The following is a 21,692-nucleotide window of genomic DNA, read 5'->3' as shown; positions in this document are numbered from 1 at the left end:
CTCGTAAATTGATTTGGCATGATTGCACAAAATCACTTTTATATAAGTGTGTATGTATATGTATATATAAAATATATACTGTTGTTGTATATGTGTATACATATATAAATAAATGTATGTGTACATTAAAAATATCTAAATATATAAACTATAAATACATACAATTAAGTTAAAAGTATTTTACAGTTGTTTACTCAGTCTGGGTTTTCAGAAAAAATCTTAAGCTTGTTAAGTAATGCACACCCATATGCAATCCTAGCTTAAATAAATGCAGAAGCCTTCACTATCTTAAATTTGCAATTAAAACATACCTTAACTATTACTGTCTGATCTGAAGTGCTGCTCATCATGTCATTGATTGACCTGAACAGCTCCCTCAAGGAATCCATAAAGTCAGTTTCTCCTTTGTCTTCATACAATCTTAAAGAAAACAGAAACAAATCTGATCAATGCCTTACGATTCAGTTAAAATTTGGAAAGAAAAAAACAGCAACTATAGGTGATTAATTTATTTGTCTCCTAATTATAAATATCATTCCATGATGAATTCAACAAAACTTCTGGATATATTATACATGCATAACATAGAAACATAGAAAATAGGTGCAGGAGTAGGCCATTTAGCCCTTCGAGCCTGCACCACCATTCAATAAGATCATGGCTGATCATTCACCTCAGTATCCCTTTCCTGCTTTCTCTTCATACCCCTTGATCCCTTTAGTCATAAGGGCCATATCTAACTCCCTCTTGAATATATCTAACGAACTGGCATCAACAACTTTCTGTGGTAGAGAATTCCACAGGTTCACAATTCTCTGAGTGAAGAAGTTTCTCCTCATCTCGGTCCGAAATGGCTTACCCCTTATCTTTAGATTGTCATCCCTGGTTCTGGACTCCCCCAACATCGGGAACATTCTTCCTGCATCTAACCTGTCCAGTCCCGTCAGAATTTTATATGTTTCTGTGAGATCCCCTCTCATTCTTCTAAATTCCAGTGATAACAGGTCCAGTCGATCCAGTCTCTCCTCATATATCAATCCTACCATCCCGGAATTAGTCTGGTGAACCTTCGCTGCACTCCCTCAATAGCAAGAACGTCCTTCTTCAGATTAGGAGACCAAAACTGAACACAATATTCCAAGTGAGGCGTCACCAAGGCCCTGTACAACTGCAGTAAGACCTCCGTGCTCCTATACTCAAATCCCCTAGCTATGAAGGTCAACATGCCATTTTGCCTTCTTCCCCTGCATGCCAACTTTCAATGACTGATGTACCGTGACACCAAGGTCTCGTTGCACCTCCCCTTTTCCTAATCTACCGCTATTCAGATCATATTCTGCCTTCATGTTTTTGTCACCAAAGTGGAAAACCTCACATTTATCCACATTATACTGCATCTGCCATGCATTTGCCCACTCACCTAACCAGTCCAAGTCACCCTGCAGCCTCTTAGCATCCTCCTCACAGCTCACACCGCCACCCAGCTTAGTGTCATCTGCAAACTTGGAGATATTACACTCAATTCCTTCATCTAAATCATTGATGTATATTGTAAATAACTGGGGTCCCAGCACTGAGCCCACGAGTCACTGCCTGCCATTCTGAAAAGGACCTGTTTATCCCGACTCTCTGCTTCCTGTCTGCCAACGAGTTCTCTATCCACGTCAATACACTACCGCCAATACCATATGCTTTAATTTTGCACACTAATCTCTTGTGTGGGACCTTGTCAAAAGCCTTTTGAAAGTCCAAATACACCACATCCACTGGTTCTCCTTTGTCCACTCTACTAGTTACATCCCCAAAAAATTCTAGAAGATTTGTCAAGCATGATTTCCCTTTCATAAATCCATGCTGACTTGGACAAACCTGTCACTGCTTTCCAAATGCGCTATTTCATCTTTAATAATTGATTCCAACATTTTCCCCACTACTGATGTCAGGCTAACTGGTCTATAATTCCCCGTTTTCTCTCTCCCTCCCTTTTTAAAAAGTGGTGTTACATTAGCTACCCTCCAGTCCATAGGAACTAATCCAGAGTCAAAAGACTGTTGGAAAATGATCACCAATGCATCCACTATTTCTAGGGCCTCTTCCTTAAGTACTCTGGGATGCAGACCGTCAGGCCCCGGGGATTTATCGGCCTTCAATCCCATCAATTTCCCTAACACAATTTCCTGACTAATAAGGATTTCCTTCAGTTCCTCCTTCTCGCTAGACCCTCGGTCCCCTACTACTTCCGGAAAATTATTTGTGTCTTCCTTTGTGAAGACAGAACCAAAGTGTTTGTTCAATTGGTCTGCCATTTCTTTGTTCCCCATTATGAATTCACCTGATTCTGACTGCAAGGGACCTATGTTTGTCTTCACTAATCTTTTTCTCTTCACATATCTATAGAAGCTTTTGCAGTCAGTTTTTATGTTTCCAGCAAGCTTCCTCTTGTACTCTATTTTCCCCTTCCTAATTAAACCCTTTGTCCTCCTCTGCTGAATTCTAAATTTCTCCCTGGCCTCAGGTTTGCTGCTTTTTCTGGCCAATTTATATGCCTCTTCCTTGGATTTAACACTATCCCTAATTTCCCTTGTTAGCCACGGTTGAGCCATCTTCCCCGTTTTATTTTTACTCCAGACAGGGATGTACAATTGTTGAAGTTCATCCATGTGATCTTTAAATGTTTGCCATTGCCTATCCACCGTCAACCCTTTAAATATCATTCGCTAGTCTATTTTAGCCAATTCACGTCTCATACCATCGAAGTTACCTTTACTTAAGTTCAGAACCCTAGTCTCTGAATTAACTGTGTCACTCTCCATCTTAATAAAGAATTCTACCATATTATGGTCACCCTTCTCCAAGGGGCCTCGCGCAACAAGATTGCTAATTAATCCTTTCTCATTACACATCACCCAGTCTAGGATGGCCAGCCCTCTAGTTAGTTGCTCGACATATTGGTCTCGAAAACCATCCCTAATACACTCCAGGAAATCACTTAGCTACAAACTATTAAAATAAATAAGTCTACAAAAATGAATACTGGAATGTTATCTATTCTAACTCCTGTCCCTTTCCAGTACCAATGGCAAAGGATTACATACATATGACCATGTGTTAGAAACTAAAGATGCCTAAAAATGTATATGGTTATGTGATTAAAACGGTGATGCGAAAAATGCTGTGTTTAAATGGTTATGTTCGAATTGCAGATGGAAAGTCTCCTCGGACCAGATAGATGCTTAGGCGTGCTAATTTTGGTTTTCGATGGAGGGTATAGTACTATATACAATCTCCCTGTAGCTGAGCAATTATCTGTTGTTTTTAATTTAAAACTTGTACCTTGTTTCTGTATTTTCTGTACAATGCCAAGGATTTGAAGTTAGCTTAACAGAACTGCTTGCGACGATAATGGAAGGAAGTTTGGGGAAGTTAACAAACATTTGCCACGTAATAAAGGAGGTAACAATCTGAAGCAAACAGGTTTGTGGCTTCGGCCTCATGAGATCAAAGAAGGATACGGACAAAATAGATAAGACATGAATTCCACAGGAAGAAAACCCTGGGAAAATATAAACAGAGAAAGACATGTGACCAAAATCATAAGATATCTTTAGGGCGAGCTTTGACACAATAATCGAGACAAAGAACAAGAAGTCCCATTGGATATTAAGGTTTTTGGGAACCTCTATAGATCAAAAGGTCTTGTCAATATCCCAGTTCAGGCCCACCCCTAAAAATAGACTAAGAGTGACCTCCCAAAAGTTTGTGCTCACAGACGAGAGAGAGAAAGAGAGACAGAGAGAGAGAGACAGAGAGAGAGACAAAGAGAGAGAGAGAGACAGAGAGAGAGACAGAGAGAAAGAGATTGTCCTCACAGATGGGAGAGAGAGAAGTTCTAGACGAAAGGAAGAGATGTGCTCACATGTGTCAACCGTCTGTCCGATCGAGATCGGTATATTCCGTCTTAAACTCTGATTAAACACTATGGGCCCAAATTTCCCCAACCCCTTTTTCCGGCGCACTAACCCGAGATGCGCCGACTTTGTGCGCTCAAAATGGCACCAAAAAACTTACTCACGATTCTGGCCGCTCTGCTGTGTGTCCCGGGTCCTGGTGCAGTGGCGGGAGGAGCTACAGCCCTGCGCCGAAAACAATGCCGGCAGCTGTCCGCATGCATGGTGGAATCTGCGCACATGCGCAGTAGCTCCTCACCCTCCCAGCGCGTCCTGCAGGCTGTGAGCGAGACCCGATGTTCGCCGCCCCTATCCCTGGCTGAATGCTCTCCCACACCATCCCGTGAGCTATTGAACAGATGGAAACCTGCTGTGCTAACTTGTTTCTGGCAAAAATATGGGGAAGTTGTTTCCAATTTACACATCTTTTGGGAGTATCTCGGCATACAGCCTTTGGAACCAGTTACTTAGAGAATGGAAACATCGCTCGGCTTAATTTGTTTTAGGGAGATCCTACAGGTAAAAAAATGATTGTGAAGGAGACCTGTAAAAATGTGCAAAGTAATGAGTGACATGAAAAAAGCCCTGTACATTTAAGTAGATGCTTGTGTTGTTTAAACTACTGGTGATTGTGTGTTTGCAGAGTTCCTTTATTTTCTTTTACTCTTTCCTTAAAACTGTGTAAGTCTTGGTGCTTTAGGTGCAGGTCTTCTCTGCTTCCTTCTATTTTTTTTTATTTGTTATTGAATGCTTTTTGTGCTTTGTAAGTTTTGGTGCTTTAGAATGTACTAACCTGCGCTGATTTCTTAACTCTCCGTAACGGTTTTCTGTGCGGCCACAAGTATCCACATACGTTGGCCTAACTTAGTTTGGAACAACTATTCGCTGTCCAAACTGGCTTAAATGGCCAAAACAGCTGGTAACGCCCCCTTTTGGAAAAAAAAAAGAATCTAAAAAAAATCCTATAACTCACTTACACTGGCGCAAATTAAATGTGCAGAATGGGGATTTTTAAGATATTCTAGAAAAATCAAGTTGCTCCAAAAAAAATGGAGCAACCCCTGGGCAAATTTGGGCCCAATATGCCCACCATATTGGTTTGCACTTGAACCTGATTATTTAAAGTGATCAGAGATAGCCGTAAAGAGGTTATTTCGAACACATGCAAGATGAACAGACCTTGTACAACTTGATGGAATTGCTGTGGATAAGGTACAGCATTCTTAGTATAGAAGTTTGAATAGAAATTCTTGTTACGTGCTCTGCATATATAAGAATTGTAAACTGATGTACTCCATCAAGGAATCTTGGCTTTTGATGGCAAAATCTATAGACTGCTGATGTAAATATTTATTGAAAGAAAGAAACCTCTTTGTATTATAAAAAATGAAAAAATATAATCTGTTCTATTAACTGAGACCAAAGTACAGATAATGAAGAGTGTATTTTTAAATTGAAGATTAAATGAAGCATTAAAAATGATGTGCCTTACTAAAAACTCAACCGTAACCCTGCAATAGATTGTTCTATGAAATTTTGGTTTCACTGATTCCTTGAGTGATAGCAAAACATTTATTCTCCACTTCCTATTTGTAAATGGCAATTATTAATACAAAATCTGGGATGTCTTCTTGTGTACGAGAATGAAATGATAACAGGCAGTAAGTGCCTGTAATGACTTGCTTCATGGGTTCTTTGGCAAAGAATTCATAGCAACACATTGCTATCAAGAACTAACTGGTTGGTTTATTAAAAAGGTTTAACAATCACACTACACATTACCAGTTCATCCACTAGGCTCACAACTGCATACCTCATCGTGAGTGACTTAAACCCGACTGACTGGGTTTTTGTTGAGTCTTGTGAACATCACGTGACTGGCAAAGCCACTCACAATGCAACAGCTCTACAGTGCATACATTACAGTTCCCTTCATAAATGAGGTAAATGCTCTCTCTTTTTGCATTGCTTTATGTTCAGGATAAGAAATGTCATCGCCAGGAAATTAGAGCGCAATTAGTGCCAAATGATGAGTCCTTTGGTGCTGTGAATTCATGTCCTCTAGAAAATGGACATAAGTTGCAGAAACTCGGATCTCTTAGTACTTTTTGCAGGCATCAGAGGCTAATGGACATTGTTGCACTTGAAAGGGAGGAGAGGTCTGAAGTCTGGTGCATAGAGAGAATGTGAGACTTGCAAACTAGCACCAGGGAGGAGTGAGAGATGGAGCACATAGATAACATGATAGCAAGTAGAGCTAACAGTGAATCAAAGGATTCACAATTTTGTAACAATAGGGATGTTTATGCCACATTCGGAATATCAGTGCCATTAATTTACAGTGACCGAGTAAGTAAATATTCAATTTTTATTAACTGACATTCTAGGCATTTTTCCTGATGTTTTAGGGATTGAATCCCACAACATTCTCCGTTATTTTGTGTAAACTGTGATAATGGCCCCAAGTTTCCACATGATTTGCTCCTGATTTTTAGGAACAACTGGTGTAGAACGGAGTATCTTAGAAATCGGAATTCTCCACATTTAGTTTGCTCCAGTTCTAGTCAGTTAGAACAGTTTCACTTTGGAACAGAATTTTCTTTTCAAAAGGGGGCGTGTCCGGCCACTTACGCCTGATTTCAAAGTTTCGTGAGTGAAAACTTACTCCAAACTTAGAATAGAGTCAGTGAAGATTTTTGTACGCTCGAAAAAACCTTGTCTACACTTTAGAAAATCAGGCGTAGGTTACAAATTAGGCATAGGGAACGAGGTGGGGGGGGGGGGTGGGGGGGGAAGGGAAGTCATTAAATTCTACAATGAATCCTTAGTTATACTTATACAAATATTATACAAATAAATCCAACCTGAATAAAAATTTATAAGCAAAGAAAAGATTAAATAAACCATGTTCGTACCTGTGTTAAAGTGCTTCAGGCAGGCCTTTCATGTTGGAGACAGGCAGGGGTGTGGCGTCAGTGTCTCGACGGCAGCGGCAGCAAGCTTCGAGCTGAGCTGCAGTGCTTGAGGCAAGCCTTCATTCTCTTCGTGGCTGGCAGCGAAGAAGCAGCACCGGACGGACCCGAGGCCATTCGGCCATGAGATATCAGCGGCGTCAGTGACTGGCCGGCAGCCGAAGAATCAGCGGACCGATGTGAGGCCATTCGGCCATGAGATAGCAGCGGCGTCAGTAGCTGGCCAGCAGCCGAAGAATCAACGCAGGACACACGCAGCTCATTTAAGGTTCTTGAGGCCATTCGGCCACGCTTTAGGGGCGGCCGTCAGTGGCTGGTCGGCAGCCAAAGAATCAGCAGCGGACGGACGTGAGGCCATTCGGCCATAGCATATCAGCGGTGTCAGTGGCTGGCCGGCAGCCGAAGATACAGCAGCATCCTTCGAGCTGTGAGGGGGACTGAGGCCATTTGGACAGGGAGAGGCAGCCACATCGACAGTTTTATATTTAAATTTGAAGAATGGATGCTGCATTGTCAACACCACGTATTATTGCAAAGTTGAATTGGCACTCTTATTTCTCCAAACACACAGTCCTTACTTTGCATGCACCAATGCAGCACCGGTTCTGCAAGTTTAGCAGTGAAAAGCTGAACTCACTGATTTCAGCAGGTGATTTATTCAGCAGTGCTGCTAAAAGCACTCCCTCACACACAGAAATATTTAAAAAAATTAAATTACAAGCCTTTGCAGGGGTCCAAGAAACAAATCTTCACTTTTTCTGCAGTATTTTTTAAAATGGCCGAGTGCCAATGTTTGTGTGAGACTGCGCGTGCGTGCACGCTCCAACGCGCATGCGCAGGGTTGCCGGCACCACGAAGGCTAATTTAAATTGTACCCGCCCCCTGCTACTTAGAAAATCGGCGCGAGTGTTAGGCTCCGCCCCCTGCTGCGATGAGCGCGCCGCGCCGCGCCAAGCAGACAGAATATCGGACTTTTTTTTAGGCGCAGTTTTCGGAGCGAAAAACAGGCGCCCAGCTCGGAGGTGTGCCGTTTTCGCCGCGGCACGAAACTTGGGGCCAATGAATGGCATATTATTTCCTTTATCAGTTTTTAATCCATCAACAACTTTAAAACTGAGAATTCACAGCAAGTTGGTATACCCTGTTTAAGATGCACCAACTCGAGGTAGATATCTGGTATTTAATAAAAAAGGAGCAGGCAATGGAAAATTAAATGAAGAGAGAAATGTAAAGTACTGTACATAGAAGGGATTTCCCTGAGAAGTTAACTTGTAGAAGTACATAAAGTAGTAAATTGTATTGAAAAGGTAAATCCAGAAAACTACTTTAAATGAAATTCAAAGAGAAGGACAAGGAGACCATGGAATCATTTAACGACTTTAGGATCATTTTGGATGGATGAACTAAGATGAGCCAAATGGTCTTCCTTATCCATAATTATCTTGTGATCGAGCAGTACCATTTTCTAAATGGTGGGAAACGAGGAACTGTAGAAGAACAGAGAGGTTGAGGAATCCAGGTACAGAAATGACTAAAACCACTAAAAGTGGACAGGCAATGTTCCCTTTAAGCTGCACGGCCGCACAGCTCTCTGAACTTTCTGTGCAACCGGCTCTTCAATGGGCCGCGGTATTCTGAGCGTACCGCGTAGCCCCTTCCAAAGAAAATTAATGGGAACATTCTGGACAGGTACAAAATATAATTTGAAAGGCTAGTGGACTGTTGGCCTTTATCTCAGAGGGCTGGAAGTTATGTTGCAGTTCTATAAAGCTCTGGTTAGACCCCATTTAGAGTACCGCGTTCAGTTCTGGCCACCACATCTCAGGAAGGGATATATTGGCATTGGAGGGGGAACAGTGCAGATTTACCAAAATGATACCTGGGCTCAAAGAGTTAAATTATGATAACAGGTTACATAGAGTAAGTTTGTATTCCGTTAAGCGTAGAAGACAAAGGGGTGATTCAATTGGATTTGACAGGGTAGATAGAGCAAAACTATTTCCTCTGGTGGGGGAATACAGAACAAAGGGCATAACCTTAAAATTAGTTCTAGGCGGTTCAGGAGTGATGTCAGGAAGCACACAAAGGGTAGAGAAATTCTGAAACTCTTCCCCCACCCCTCAAAAAAGCTATTCAGGCTCGGAAAATGTAAAAACTGAGATTGATGGATTTTTATTAGGCAAGTGTATTAAGCGTTATAGAACAAAGGCAGATCGATAGAGTTAAGATACAGATTACCCATGATCTAAATGAATGGCAGAACAGGCGCGCGTGGATGAATGGCCTAATCCTGTTCATATGTTTCTATGATTACTGGCACAGATATCAAGCTTAGTAGACAGCAAATATAGAACATAGCACAGAATAGTTAGTGTCTTACACTCAAGTATTCAAACACTGGAGGCGGGGAGGAAGCAGGGGGGGTCTGTAATGCAGTCGGGAAATCCAGGGGAACGGGTTTCCCGCAGGCCGTGCCAAATTTAATGGCAGGGCCTGATTAGCATTGAGAAATATTGTTTCCCGCTGGCTGGCTGGCGATCGGGCGGGTAGGCCTGCGGCACCAGGCCGCAGAGAGGAAGGAGGGAGGGAGGGAGGGATCGGAGAGGAATCAGAGGCCAGAGGTGGATCGAGAGCTGGAGGGGGAGGTCAGAAGGCCAGAGGAGTGAACAGGGGGCAGAGGGGGAGTACCTCTCCAAGACATCTAAAATTCCACCCTCCCATTATCTCTGAACTCCTGTTCCTATCTTCCTTCTTATATACTGGGAGGGGAATGATGCTCAGCTGCACTTGGGGCAGTCTTACACGTTGGTAGAAATTAGGGTCAGCCTGGGTTCTGGTAATGGTGGTGGCAGGGAGGATGATCTGTTAATCTGGGATTCCTGTACAGGGGAATCTAGGATTTGACATAACTATGGAAGGTACAGCTGAGGGTTGGTACAAGTGGAGGTGGAGTGTAAGGTTTGGTTCTCTAGTGCATTACTGTTTTTTAATCAGCATTTAGAAGAGAGATAGGGAACTCCTCATCTGGCACCACTGGTTTGTGATTTTCTACAGGATATATATAATTATGAATTGGTGTTTTGTGACTGGTTCTTAGACATGTAGCTCTGTGCTCCTCCGTGTGTGTCTCCCTCACATGCAAAGGTAACCAAGAGTGATCATTTTAAAAATGAGCTCAAATTAAAACGAGGGAAGGTACTCTGACCCTCTCGGTGGCTCACAGATGTCATTAGTTAGAAGGTTACAATTTTCTAACTACTGACATAACTGGTGATGATCAGGTTTAAATTAGAGGCTGTTTGTTTCAAAATTTAAATTGGATTTTGCTTTAAAAAGTAACTCACGTTAGGGTGAGGAAAGACACTCAGATTAATGCATTTCTGAAGTTTTCAGAACACAAAACAAAGGTGACAACAGGTCTCTAATCAGTATGCTCTTATTTCTCTCTGTTTAAAAACCACTTAATATGAACTTTTGATGAAAGGTCATCGACCTGAAACATCAACTTTGTTTTTCTCTCCACAGATGCTGAGAGACCTGATGAGCATTTCCAGCATTTTCTGTTTTTATTTCAGATTTCCAGCATCCACAGTAGTTAGCTTTTGTAGTATGAACTTCAGCTGAATAAAGTTTTTGAAATGTGCTCTCTTAATTTTTAAAAAATGATCAGAATCTGCCAGAAGCTAAAGAAAAATAAACAGCAGGTTCACGACTGAATGGCAGCGATGATCCCAAGCAACTAGGTATGCTTAGATTCAGCTAACATCAGAGCAATGAACAAAAATATGAAACCCAAGCCCAAACTCTTAGGAGAGACTGATGTTTACAAGGACAAACTTTAACAGAAATGGTGAAAGATACAAAAGACAATTCACAAATATAATGTTATTGTGAATTGTGTAATTATTGAAATGGGTTTTTAAAATCCTCTTTCCAAATTCTTTCAGGGCAGATGTGCACCCGTGTTCCATTTCCACATCCTAGCATTCCCTCCTCCCCACGAAACAACATAGTCTCTGATTCCCAATGAGAGATCTTCTCATCCATTGAGCTTTACATACAATTAATGTTTGAAATTTGTAACATAGCACAATATGCACTTTCATAAACAAATCTGAAGGAAACCTTCAGAAAACATAGTTTGCAAATTATACCTTCAAGACATTCTTATTATCTAATTATAAGAATGTGATCTATATACCAATGCAACTTGCTAGTTTTTAACCAAAATGATAAAATAGGAAATATGATATGCATCATACATTAAGTATTATGGTATTTAAAATGCATAGTGGGATGGCACTATCAAATATTAAAGTATTGTACTGTAGCAAGAGAGTATAGCTGTCATACTGAATGTGCATTGAAACAAGGGGAGGGGGGGGAAGTATCGGCAGTGTAAATCACTGTCAGCTTGAGTTGTATGGAAAATTACACATGCAAACTTGTTATAATTGATAAAATACAAAACTGAGCTGCAAACAATATGATGGATATAGTTAAATCAATATACATTTTTGGCAATCTTCATCCCTAATCTAAACAATATGTTGCAGATCAACTGTACTCCTGAAGCTAAAAACAGCAGTGCATGCACTTTCTTAAGTGCATTTTAGAAATGATGATGTTGGTAGCACGCCAGAAGATTACATCCATTACAATTAAAATCTACACTTTGGGTTCCCTTGATGCTTCAATGGACAAATGTACCAGCTGGTGTGCTACGGAGTCATACTAAGAAGGTCTCGGATCTGATGTATCTGATCTCACCCAGAGTGACAGTAGAGATACAACAATTAACGTAAGCAGCCATGGGGTTGGGAGAAAATGTTTTAAAAATAAGCCAGAACTCCTCATCCTGATGTAGCTGGAAAGTATGCATGTATAGACAGCAGTTGAGGAGGGGATTGGACTAGGCTGTGATGTATCTGATTAGTTAAATAGCATACCATAACTCTCTGTCTAGGTTTACGAGTGAGATAAATAATCAGTTGCAGCAAGTGATTTATTACCCAATCTGTTAAGCAGCTACTATTTTCAATATTGTCAGGATTTCTTGTGCAAAATTGCGGTACTTGGATAGCAAATTGTACTAAAGCAGCATTTGTCGCAATTACCAAGTCATTTGCCCTTCATATGTAGAACACAGCCACTCGGATGACAAATTGGGAAGTTGCTGATATCCATGGAACTGCACCCCAGCCTGAGTCAATACCATGGGCTCAATTTTGCCCAAGCCCATTTACTGGTGTATTGCTGCAGTTACGCCCGTTTTTCTAGGCCAGAAATGTGCCAGAAATATTTTGCCAAAGTTTTCCCAATGTATAATTCAAATTTGGCACCGCACAGTGTATCCAGTCACCTCAGGGGGTGGAGCTTGCTGTCTGCGCCGAAAAAACAATACCGCACCTTCTGTGCATGCGCGACAAAAAAAGTGACGTTTTATCATTATTTCAATGGATGCGCATGTGCAGTACAGCTCCGGGTTGGCAATCAGCCATTTTTAAAGAGCCAGTTGTGTGTGTGAGGAGGAGTGCTGTGGAAAAACTGGATCTGCAGCAATAAAGATGCAATGCAGTGCAAGGACCAAGAATTTCTTACAGGATGAAGTGGAGGCACTAGTTACTGTGATTGAGAACAGATGGCAGGAGCTGGACACCAGCAAAGGTCACATAAAAGTTCCACCCAAAGAAATGAAAAAACACTGGAACAAAGTTGCAGAAGATTACTGCGCAGTGGTGACCACCACGAGATCTGGAGACCTGAGATCTGGAGTGTAAAAAGAAGTAGCAGGGCCTTCGTCAAGTAGCTAGTGTAAGTAATATTTTCATTTATTCAATGAAATTGCAATTGTAAATGTGGCCAGCTGTATATGTTCCACCCAGCATAACGACACCCTCTCTAATGCGTTGCATTTTCATCTTTGCAGAGGAAGGTGGCACATAATAAAAGGGAAAGAACTCAAACAGGAGGATGGCCGGCAAATCTGCACCCACTGACACCATTGGAAGAGTGGGTCGCTGCTTTGATGGGTCCTGCCTGGAGAAAAGCAACCACCACTGCACAAGCTGGGCCCACAGTCGAGGAAGAGGATAAGTCCTGCAAATTTCACAGTCTGTCTTTGCTGAATGTTAAGTACTGCGCGGGCTAGCCATGCTTCAGTTCCTGGGGACGTCTCCGTCGGCTACGCTTCGGTTGATGCAATGTGCTATCATTCATCGTGGTCCTTCAAATCAGCCTGCTCCCTGCACTGTGAGCGCCTATTCATGCCACCCATCCCTTTTCTGCTGCTAACCATGTCGTCTGTGTTCTGTTATATTTTGCAGAACTTGAGGCCAACCCTGACGATGCAGATGATGATTCAGACGAGGATGAGCCTGAAGAGGAGAACATCTTCTAATCCCACCCTCCAGACAAAGAGCATGGGAGTGAGGGGGAGAGGGAGGGGATGGAGATGGATCAAGCCTCCACTGTTTTACTGACTTTGATGAAGGTGGAGGTGCAGGTGCCGCCCATTGAGGTGCCAGCACCTTCCATGACTAACGGTTTGAGTGCTGGTGGGACATTCCATGGTTTCCTAATGTCCGAGGTTGCGGGTCCCAGTGGTGTGGTGCAGCGAGGCACACCCAGGGCCCCACCTTCCAAGGCTGCGGGTCCCAGTGGTGGGGTGAGAGCCACACCCGTGGGGAGGAGGGGAACGAGAGCGCGACCATGCTCTCCGATCACCACCACTCTACCGAGCTTGTTTTCCAGCTGAGCCCCGAGCCCGTGTCCAGGCGCAGGGCATATTCTGATGGCCAACGCTATGATCCCCCTCCAGCCCTGCTTGAAGATGTTCGCTGGTGGCATGTGAGTAAAAAAAAAAATGAAAACTTCAGAAATCCAAGATACTTTCATGTACTCCTTTGAAAGGTAAAAAAAATAAGTTGAACATTTTTATGGATATTTCAAGTGTTACAGACTCCCTCCAAATACTTCGATGAAAAACAATGGCATCTTTCAGCGCCGTATTTTCAATGTGCGCTGCTTTCTGTTAACTCATCAGAAGTTTTTTCGGGAGTGGCCAGACCTAGGATAAAACGTTTTGGGGCAAACTGCGAAAAATGCTGAAAACTAGCGCAAATATGAGGGAACTATGATGTCAAAAAAACCTAACATAGAAAAATCCTAACTAAAGCAGTTACGCCAACACAGATTCCAGGGGAAACTTTGAATTAAATAATTACGCCATAAAAAATGGCACGCACCAAAAAAACAGCGCAAATGACCTGGGAAAATTGAGCACCTTAAGAGGGGTGAACATTGAAAGGTTAAGAAAGGTGGAAAAGGAAAACAAATCCACATTCAAAATAAGGATTTTAAACAAAAAATAAATAAACCCTACCAATATATATGAAGTAGACATAGATCAGCCATGATCGTATTAAATGGCGGAGCAGGCTTGAGGGGTCGTATGGCCTACACCTGCTCCTATTTCTTATGTTCTTATCCACTAATAAGCATACCACGAACATGTTCAAATGCAAGGCCAAAAATAAGTCACATATATAATACAATAAAGTTTTATTGCAGAAATGTAGTGCTCCCAATTTTGCCCAAAGCCGCTTTTTGGCGTACTGCCAGAGTTACGCCAGTTTTTCTAGGCCACAACTGCTCCAAAAATAAACATGGCACATTTCCCCGCTCTATTTTTTTTAATTAGCGCCATGCAGTGTATCCTGTAGCCTCAGGGGATGGAACCGATGTCTGCGCCAAAAAAAAAGCTACATTTGATGCATAGGGCAGGCTTCTGATGCCTTCCGTATGCATCCACAGCCACAACCCCCGAGCTTTTTTTGCAGTATAGCCCAGAGCCCTTGTCCGGCGCAGGACCGATTCTGCCGGCCAACACTCCGAACCTTGAGCCCTGTTTGCAGACGTTCGGTGGTGACGCGTCAGTTGAAAAAAAATGAAAACTTACAGAATTCCATCAAACTTTCATTTACTGCGTTATGATGTAAAAAAAATTAATCTTTATTATGCATATTTAAGTCTTCTTGACTCCCTCCAAAACTTCGCTGAAAAACAATGGCGTCTTTCTGCGGCAATTTTTCAATGTGCACTGCTTTTTCTTAACTCACCAGAGGTTTTACGGGAATGGTCACATATGCTGCTGATCTAGGAGAAATTTCTTTTGGGCTAACTTACATAATTGACAAAAACTGGCACAGACATCAGGTTACACTCCCTATGACGCATAAAAAAACAAACCTAAAAAAATCGTAACTGAGTTACGCTGGCGCATGTTCCTTGGGGAAACTTTAATTTTTTAAAGTTCGTCCAAAAAAAGCGGCGCCGCCAAAAAACGGCGCAAATCACTGGGGAAAATTGAGCCCACTATTTCCACATTTTGTTATTTGTTACTCAGACAATAAATATACAATTTATAAAATAACCTAACTTGGTTCTCAAAAGAATAATCCAGATAGTTTACCGTCTAAATTCAACTTCTAGTTCTTTACCATGAGACAAAATTGTATCCAATAATCTTAATAATCACACACTAAGGGCCCAAGTTTCGGCCTCAGTTGCTCCTGATTTTTAGGAGCAACTGGTGTAGAACGGAGTATCTTAGAAATCGGAATTCTCGGCATTTAGTTTGCTCCAGTTCTAGTCAGTTAGAACAGTTTCACTTTAGAACAGAATTGTTTTTTTCAAAAGGGGGCGTGTCCGGCCACTTACGCCTGTTTTCAAAGTTTCGGCAGTGAAAACTTACTCCAAACTAACTTAGAATGGAATAAGTGAAGATTTTTGTACGCTCGAAAAAACCTTGTCTACATTTTAGAAAATCAGGCGTAGGTTACAAATCAGGCGCAGGGAATGGGGGGGGGGGTTTAAAGGGAAGTTTACAAACATTAAACACTTCAATTTTACAAATAAAGAGCCATTATCAATAATAAATGATAAAAACATCAATAAATCAACCAATAAATCAATCAAAAAAAAATTAATAAGAAATATTTTTTTTTTAAAAATCAATAAATAAAACATTTTCTACTTACCGACTGCAGCACCGGGAGCCCTCCAACAGCGTGCTGGGATGCCCCCCCCGGCCAGTGTGTCTCTGTCAGTGTCTCTATCACTCTGTCTGTCTGTCTGTGTGTCTCTCTCACTCTCTGTCTGTGTTTCTGACAGTGAGGGGAGGGGGAGGAGGGGGGTAGAGGGAGAGAGGGGGAGCAGGGGGTAGAGGGAGGGAGAGAGGGAGGGCAGGGGGAGGGGATGGAGGGAGGCAGAGGGGGAGAAGGGGGAGGGGAGAAGAGAAGGGGAAGTGGGGGGGAGAAGAGGAAGGGGGGGAGAAGAGGAAGGGGGGGAGAAGAGGAAGGGGGGGAGAAGAGGGGGGGAGAAGATGAAGGGGGGGGAGAAGAGGAAGGGGGGGAGAAGAGGAAGGGGGGGAGAAGAGGAAGGGGAAGAGAAGAGGAAGGGGAAGGGGGGGAGAAGAAGGGGGAGAGGAGGAGAAGGGGAAGAGAAAGGGGGGAAAAAGGAGAAGGGGGGAAAAGGAGAAGGGGGGGAAGGAGAAGGGGGGGAAGGAGAAGGGGGGGGGGGGGAGGGGGAGAGAAGCTGAACGGGCCGGGCCCAAGACTTCAGGCAGGGCCCGTCCCCAGCACCAGATTTACAGGTAGGTGGCGTTGGGTCGGGTCCGGGGTCGGGTGCACAGGTCGGGTCGGGGGAAGCGCGGATCGTGGTCTGGAGCGCGGGTCGGAGCCGGTTGAGAGCACGGGTCGGGTCGGGGGAGGGGGGGAGGAGGTCGGTCGGTTCGGGTCAGTTCATGTCGGGGGCGGGGGGAGGGAGGTCAGGTTGGGTCGGGTCCGGTCCGGGTGCGGGGGTGGGGGTCGGGAGCGCGGGACGAGGAGGTGGTGGGAGGAAGGGAGGTTCGGTTCGGGTCGGGGGGGGGGGGGGAGCGCGGGTCGGGTCCAGTCCGGGGGGTCGGGTCCGGTCCGGGGGCTGGGGGGTGTGGGGGTGAAGCGGGAGTCGAGTCGGGTTGGGAGGAAGCAGGAGCTGGGCGTGGAAGGAGCCTTATGCACGCAGCCCCAGTGAGGTCATTCGGCCAGGGCTAGGGGGCTGCGTGCTTCGGGCCCCTCCCACACAGTTTTGGGCGCCTGGAGCTACTGCACATGCGCGCCCACTGTAGCGCGCATGTGCAGAGGTCCCGGCACTGTTTTTAGCGCAGGGACCGAGCTCCGCCCCCCACAGCTCGTGCTGCGCCGCGCCGAGGGCCAGAGGACCAGCAGGGAGCCGGATAATCTGGAAGTTTTTTTTAGGCGCACTTTGTGGCGCGAAAAACGGGCGTCCAGGTCGGGGCTGCGCCGTTCTAGGCGTGGCCCGAAATTTGGGCCCTAAGAATGTAGCAAATGTAAGTTATAGTGACAGCAGCCTTTTACACTTGTATACAAAAAGATAGAACTCAGCTGATAGAAATAATGCAGAGAACATCAAAGAGCAATTAATTTAATTTGTTTCATTCTGGTTGACTGCCAATCAGTTACACTATCTTGCGAATTAGTTGTACATCTATCCCAAAGAGCAACAATCAAAATGCAGACATTCAATTAGAACAAGAACATAACTCTAGACCTGAACATCATTGATCAAGATATAAACACAGACTGTTGAATTAGGTTTCTGTGCTTCTATGGATTCATCATCATAGACAGTCCCTCGGAATCGAGGAAGACTTGCTTCCACTCTAAGAATGAGTCCTTAGGTGGCTGAACAGTCCAATACGAGAACCACAGTTCCTGTCACAGGTGGGTTAGATACTCGTTGAGGGAAAGGGTGGGTGGGACTGGTTTGCTGCACGCTCTTTCCGCTGCCTGCGTTTGATTTCTGCATGCTCTCAGATGCACTTCCTCCACTTAGGGCAAACTTTGGCCAGGGACTCCCAGGTGGCGGTTGGGATGTTGCACTTTATCAGGGAGGCTTTGAGGGTGTCCTTGTAACATTTCCTCTGCCCACTTGCTGTGAAGGAGTTCCGTGTAGAGCGCTTGTTTTGGGAGCCTTGTGTCTGGCATGTGAACGATGTGGCTTGCCCAGTGGAGCTGATCAAATGTGGTCAGTGCTTCAATGCTAGGGACGTTGGCCTGGTCGAGGTTGTTGCGTCTGTCCTCCCAGGGGATTTGTAGGATCTTGCGGAGACATCGTTTGTGGTATTTCTCCAGCGACTTGAGGTGTCTACTGTACATGGTCCATGTTTCAGAGCCATACAGGAGGGCAAGTATTACTACAGCCCTCTAGACCATGAGCTTGGTGGTGGATTTGAGGGCCTGGTTTTCAAACACTCTTTTCCTCAGGCGGCCGAAGGCTGCGTGGCGCACTGGAGGCGGTGTTGAATCTCGTCGTCAATATCTGCTCTTGTTGATAAGAGACTCCCGAGATATGGGAAATGGTCCATATGGATTAAATTAACATTAGCAAGCCAAGTAAATGAGTTATAAAAATACCAATGGATCAAATTGACAAAATTATTGGAGATATGCACCATACTGCTTCAGTCAAAGTCACCAAGAACAGCCTCTGGCTATGGCAGTCAGTGAGATATTTTAATCATTTCCCACACCATCAATTCTTGCCATTTCTAGGTAATAGTGTCAATTAATATTGAATTGAGAGTTTTATTCTGTGGGCCCATGCCCACTAGGAGCTGAATTAAGACTGCCCAAACTTATTAGACGCAGGACACTTATACCAGAGAGCAGAGCGATTTGTGAGGGGTGATGATCATTATGACAAAGTCACTAGACACTGGGGAGGTGCCAATAGATTGAAAGAAGTCAAATAGAACCCATTTTCAAAAATAACAAAACAGATCTACACAAAACTGCAGACCAATATGGTAGTCTTAATTCAATTCTGGGTAAAATAATGGAATCAATTATTCGAAGTAAAGTTGAGGATTATCTATACAATAATCACTTAAAACAGCAGTCAACATATATTCAGGAGGTGGGGAGGGAAGAGAGGGGAAGAGACCTTGCCCAATAAGCCTCCTTAAAAATATCCATAAGTGGGCATAACAATGTCAGCTGAAATTTAATACAAACAAATGTAAATTACTGCAGATTGGGAGAAAGGTGTTGAAATGGCTAAGATGGAAAGTGAACGAGACCTAGCCGTCTAAGTTGACTAGACACTCAATAAATTCAACCAATGCTGAAAAGCAAGCAAAGTCAAGGAACTGAAGACTATGAGTCAGAGAAAGTCATGATCAAAATATATACTGCTTTGGTCACATCATGCCTTGAGTATTGTCGCCGGTTCTGGACAATAAGACACAAAAGAGACATTTATGCACAGAAGGTAGGAGAGAAAGAGATAAAGGGCCCAAGTTTCGAGCCGCGCCTAGAACGGTGCAGTCCCGACCTGGACATCCGTTTTTCGCGCCACAAAGTGCGCCTAAAAAAACCCTCCAGATTCTCCACCTCCCTGCACGTCCTCTGGCCCTCGGCGCGGCGCAGCAGGAGCTGTAGGGGGCGGTGCCAGGTCTCTGCGCTGAAAACAGTGCCGGGACCTCTGCACATGCGCGCTACAGTGGGCACGCAAGTGCAGTAGCTCCAGGTGCCCGAAACTGTGTGGGAGGGGCCCGAAGCACGCAGCCCCTAGCCCTGGCCGAATGGCCTCACTGGGGCTGCGTGAATAAGGCTCCTCCCACGGCCAGCTCCTGCTTCCTCCCGACCCGACTCCCGCTTCCCGCCCCCCGCCTCCAGACCGGACCCAACTCCCGCTCCCCACCCCGCCGCCTCCGGACCCGACCCGACTCCCGCTTCCCCCCTCCCCCCCCCGGACTGGATCCGACCCGACTCCCGCTCCTGCTCCCCCCGGACTGGATCCAACCTGACCTCCCTCCCCCGACCTGACCTCCCTCTCCCTCCCTCCCCCCGACCCGAACCGAACCGAACCGACCTCCCTCCCACCTCCCCCCCGACCCGACCCGACCCAACGCCACCTACCTGTAAATCTGGTGCTGGGGATGGGCCCTGCCCAAAGTCTCGGGCCCGGCCCGTTCAGCCTCCCTCCCCCTTCTCCTTCCCCCCCACCCCCCCATCTCCTTTCCCCCCCCTTCCCCCCCCCAATCATCCTTTCCCCCCCCATCTCCCCTTCATCTCCTTTCCCCCCATCTCCCCTTTATCCCCCTTCTCCTCCCATTCCCCCTTCTCCCCCCCTCTTTCCCTCTACCCTCGCTGTCAGAAACACAGACACTGACAGACAGAGAATGAGAGACACACACAGACAGACAGAGAGATAGAGACACTGACAGAGACACACTGGGGGGGGGGGCATCCCAGCGCGCTGTTGGAGGGCTCCCGGTGCTGCAGTCGGTAAGTAGAAAATGTTTTATTTATTGATTTTTTTAAAATTCTTTCTTATTAATTTTTTTTGATTGATTTATTGGTTGATTTATTGATGTTTTTATCATTTATTATTGATGATGGCTCTTTATTTGTAAAACTGAAGTGTTTAATGTTTGTAAACTTCCCTTTAAACCTCCCCTCCCCCGTTCCCTACGCCTGATTTGTAACCTACGCCTGATTTTCTAAAGTGTAGACAAGGTTTTTTCGAGCGTACAAAAATCTTCACTTACTCCATTCTAAGTTAGTTTGGAGTAAGTTTTCACTGACGAAACTTTGAAAACAGGCGTAAGTGGCCGGACACGCCCCCTTTTGAAAAAAAAATTCTGTTCCAAAGTGAAACTGTTCTAACTGACTAGAACTGGAGCAAACTAAATGACAAGAATTCCGATTTTTTAGATAATCCGTTCTACACCAGTTGCTCCTAAAAATCAGGAGCAAATCATGTGGAAACTTGGGGCCAAAGAATGGAAGAAAGAAAGAGAGAAAGAATGAGAAAGGGAGTGAGAGTGTGAAAGAAAAAGAGACAGAAACTAACTTGCATTTTTATTTTGGCTTCCCAACCTCAGGACATCCCAAAGCGTTTTACAGTAAATGAAGTATTTATGAAGTATACTCACTGTTGTAATGTAGGAAATACTACAACCAATTTGCGCACAGTAAGGTTCCACAAACAGCAATATAGTAATAACCAAATAATCTGTTTTAGTCATGTTGGTAAGAGCATTAAATATTGGACAGGACACGGGAGAGAATTCGCCTGATCTTTTTCGAATAGCGTCATGGGATTTTTACGTCCATCTGAGAGAACAATTTAACATCTCAGCAGTAAAAAACAGCACCCCCTTAGTACTGCACTGAACTGTCAGCCTGGATTATGTGCTCATGGCCTAGGGCCTAGATGACTGAATGCTTGCGCGCATATGGAGAAGGGGGCGAAAGGTGTGAGGAATTCACAAAAGGCCAGATCTGAAGGATCGCAGAGTTGACGTAGGGTTGTAGAAAGCTACAGAGATGGGGGTGAGGTGGGGCAAGACCACAGGAGCCAATTTAGGTCAGCAAGTACAGTGGTGATGGGCGAGCAGTATGAGCTCAAGTTTATGAAATGTGGAAGAGGGAAGGCCGGCCAGGAGAGTACTGAAAGAATCAAGTCCAGAGGGTACATTTCTTCTTTATGTCTGAAAAAGTTTAAAGTTTCAACTCATTTAACCACGAGTCCTGCACATCAGGCACAGCATTTTTACAAACCTGCAATCGGGGAAACTTCTTCATTTTAATGTGACTTATACTTTGACATAAAGATGCATTGAAAGAAACAAATAATACAAAGCAGGTCTTGGTGAGGAATATATATATTTTTTTTAAAAAATACCCAAAAAATTGGAATTAAA

The 21,692-nt window shown here is 44.3% G+C and overlaps 1 protein-coding gene across 2 annotated transcripts in view; it reads right to left on the bottom strand.

Moving 5' to 3' along the window:
• Window positions 1-21,692, bottom strand: part of dock1 (dedicator of cytokinesis 1) — an 816,280-nt gene that overhangs the window by 557,267 nt on the left and 237,321 nt on the right. For both annotated transcript variants that reach the window (XM_070876753.1, XM_070876754.1), the window contains exon 23: window positions 312-420. In XM_070876753.1, the coding sequence (XP_070732854.1) occupies window positions 312-420 (109 nt within the window). The remainder of the gene's footprint in view (window positions 1-311; window positions 421-21,692) is intronic.

This window comes from Pristiophorus japonicus, chromosome 3, assembly GCF_044704955.1.
Source record: "Pristiophorus japonicus isolate sPriJap1 chromosome 3, sPriJap1.hap1, whole genome shotgun sequence".
Classification (NCBI taxonomy): Eukaryota; Metazoa; Chordata; class Chondrichthyes; family Pristiophoridae; genus Pristiophorus; species Pristiophorus japonicus.
Note: the sequence above shows the minus strand (reverse complement) of the source record. Positions and strands in the feature narration are given on the sequence as shown.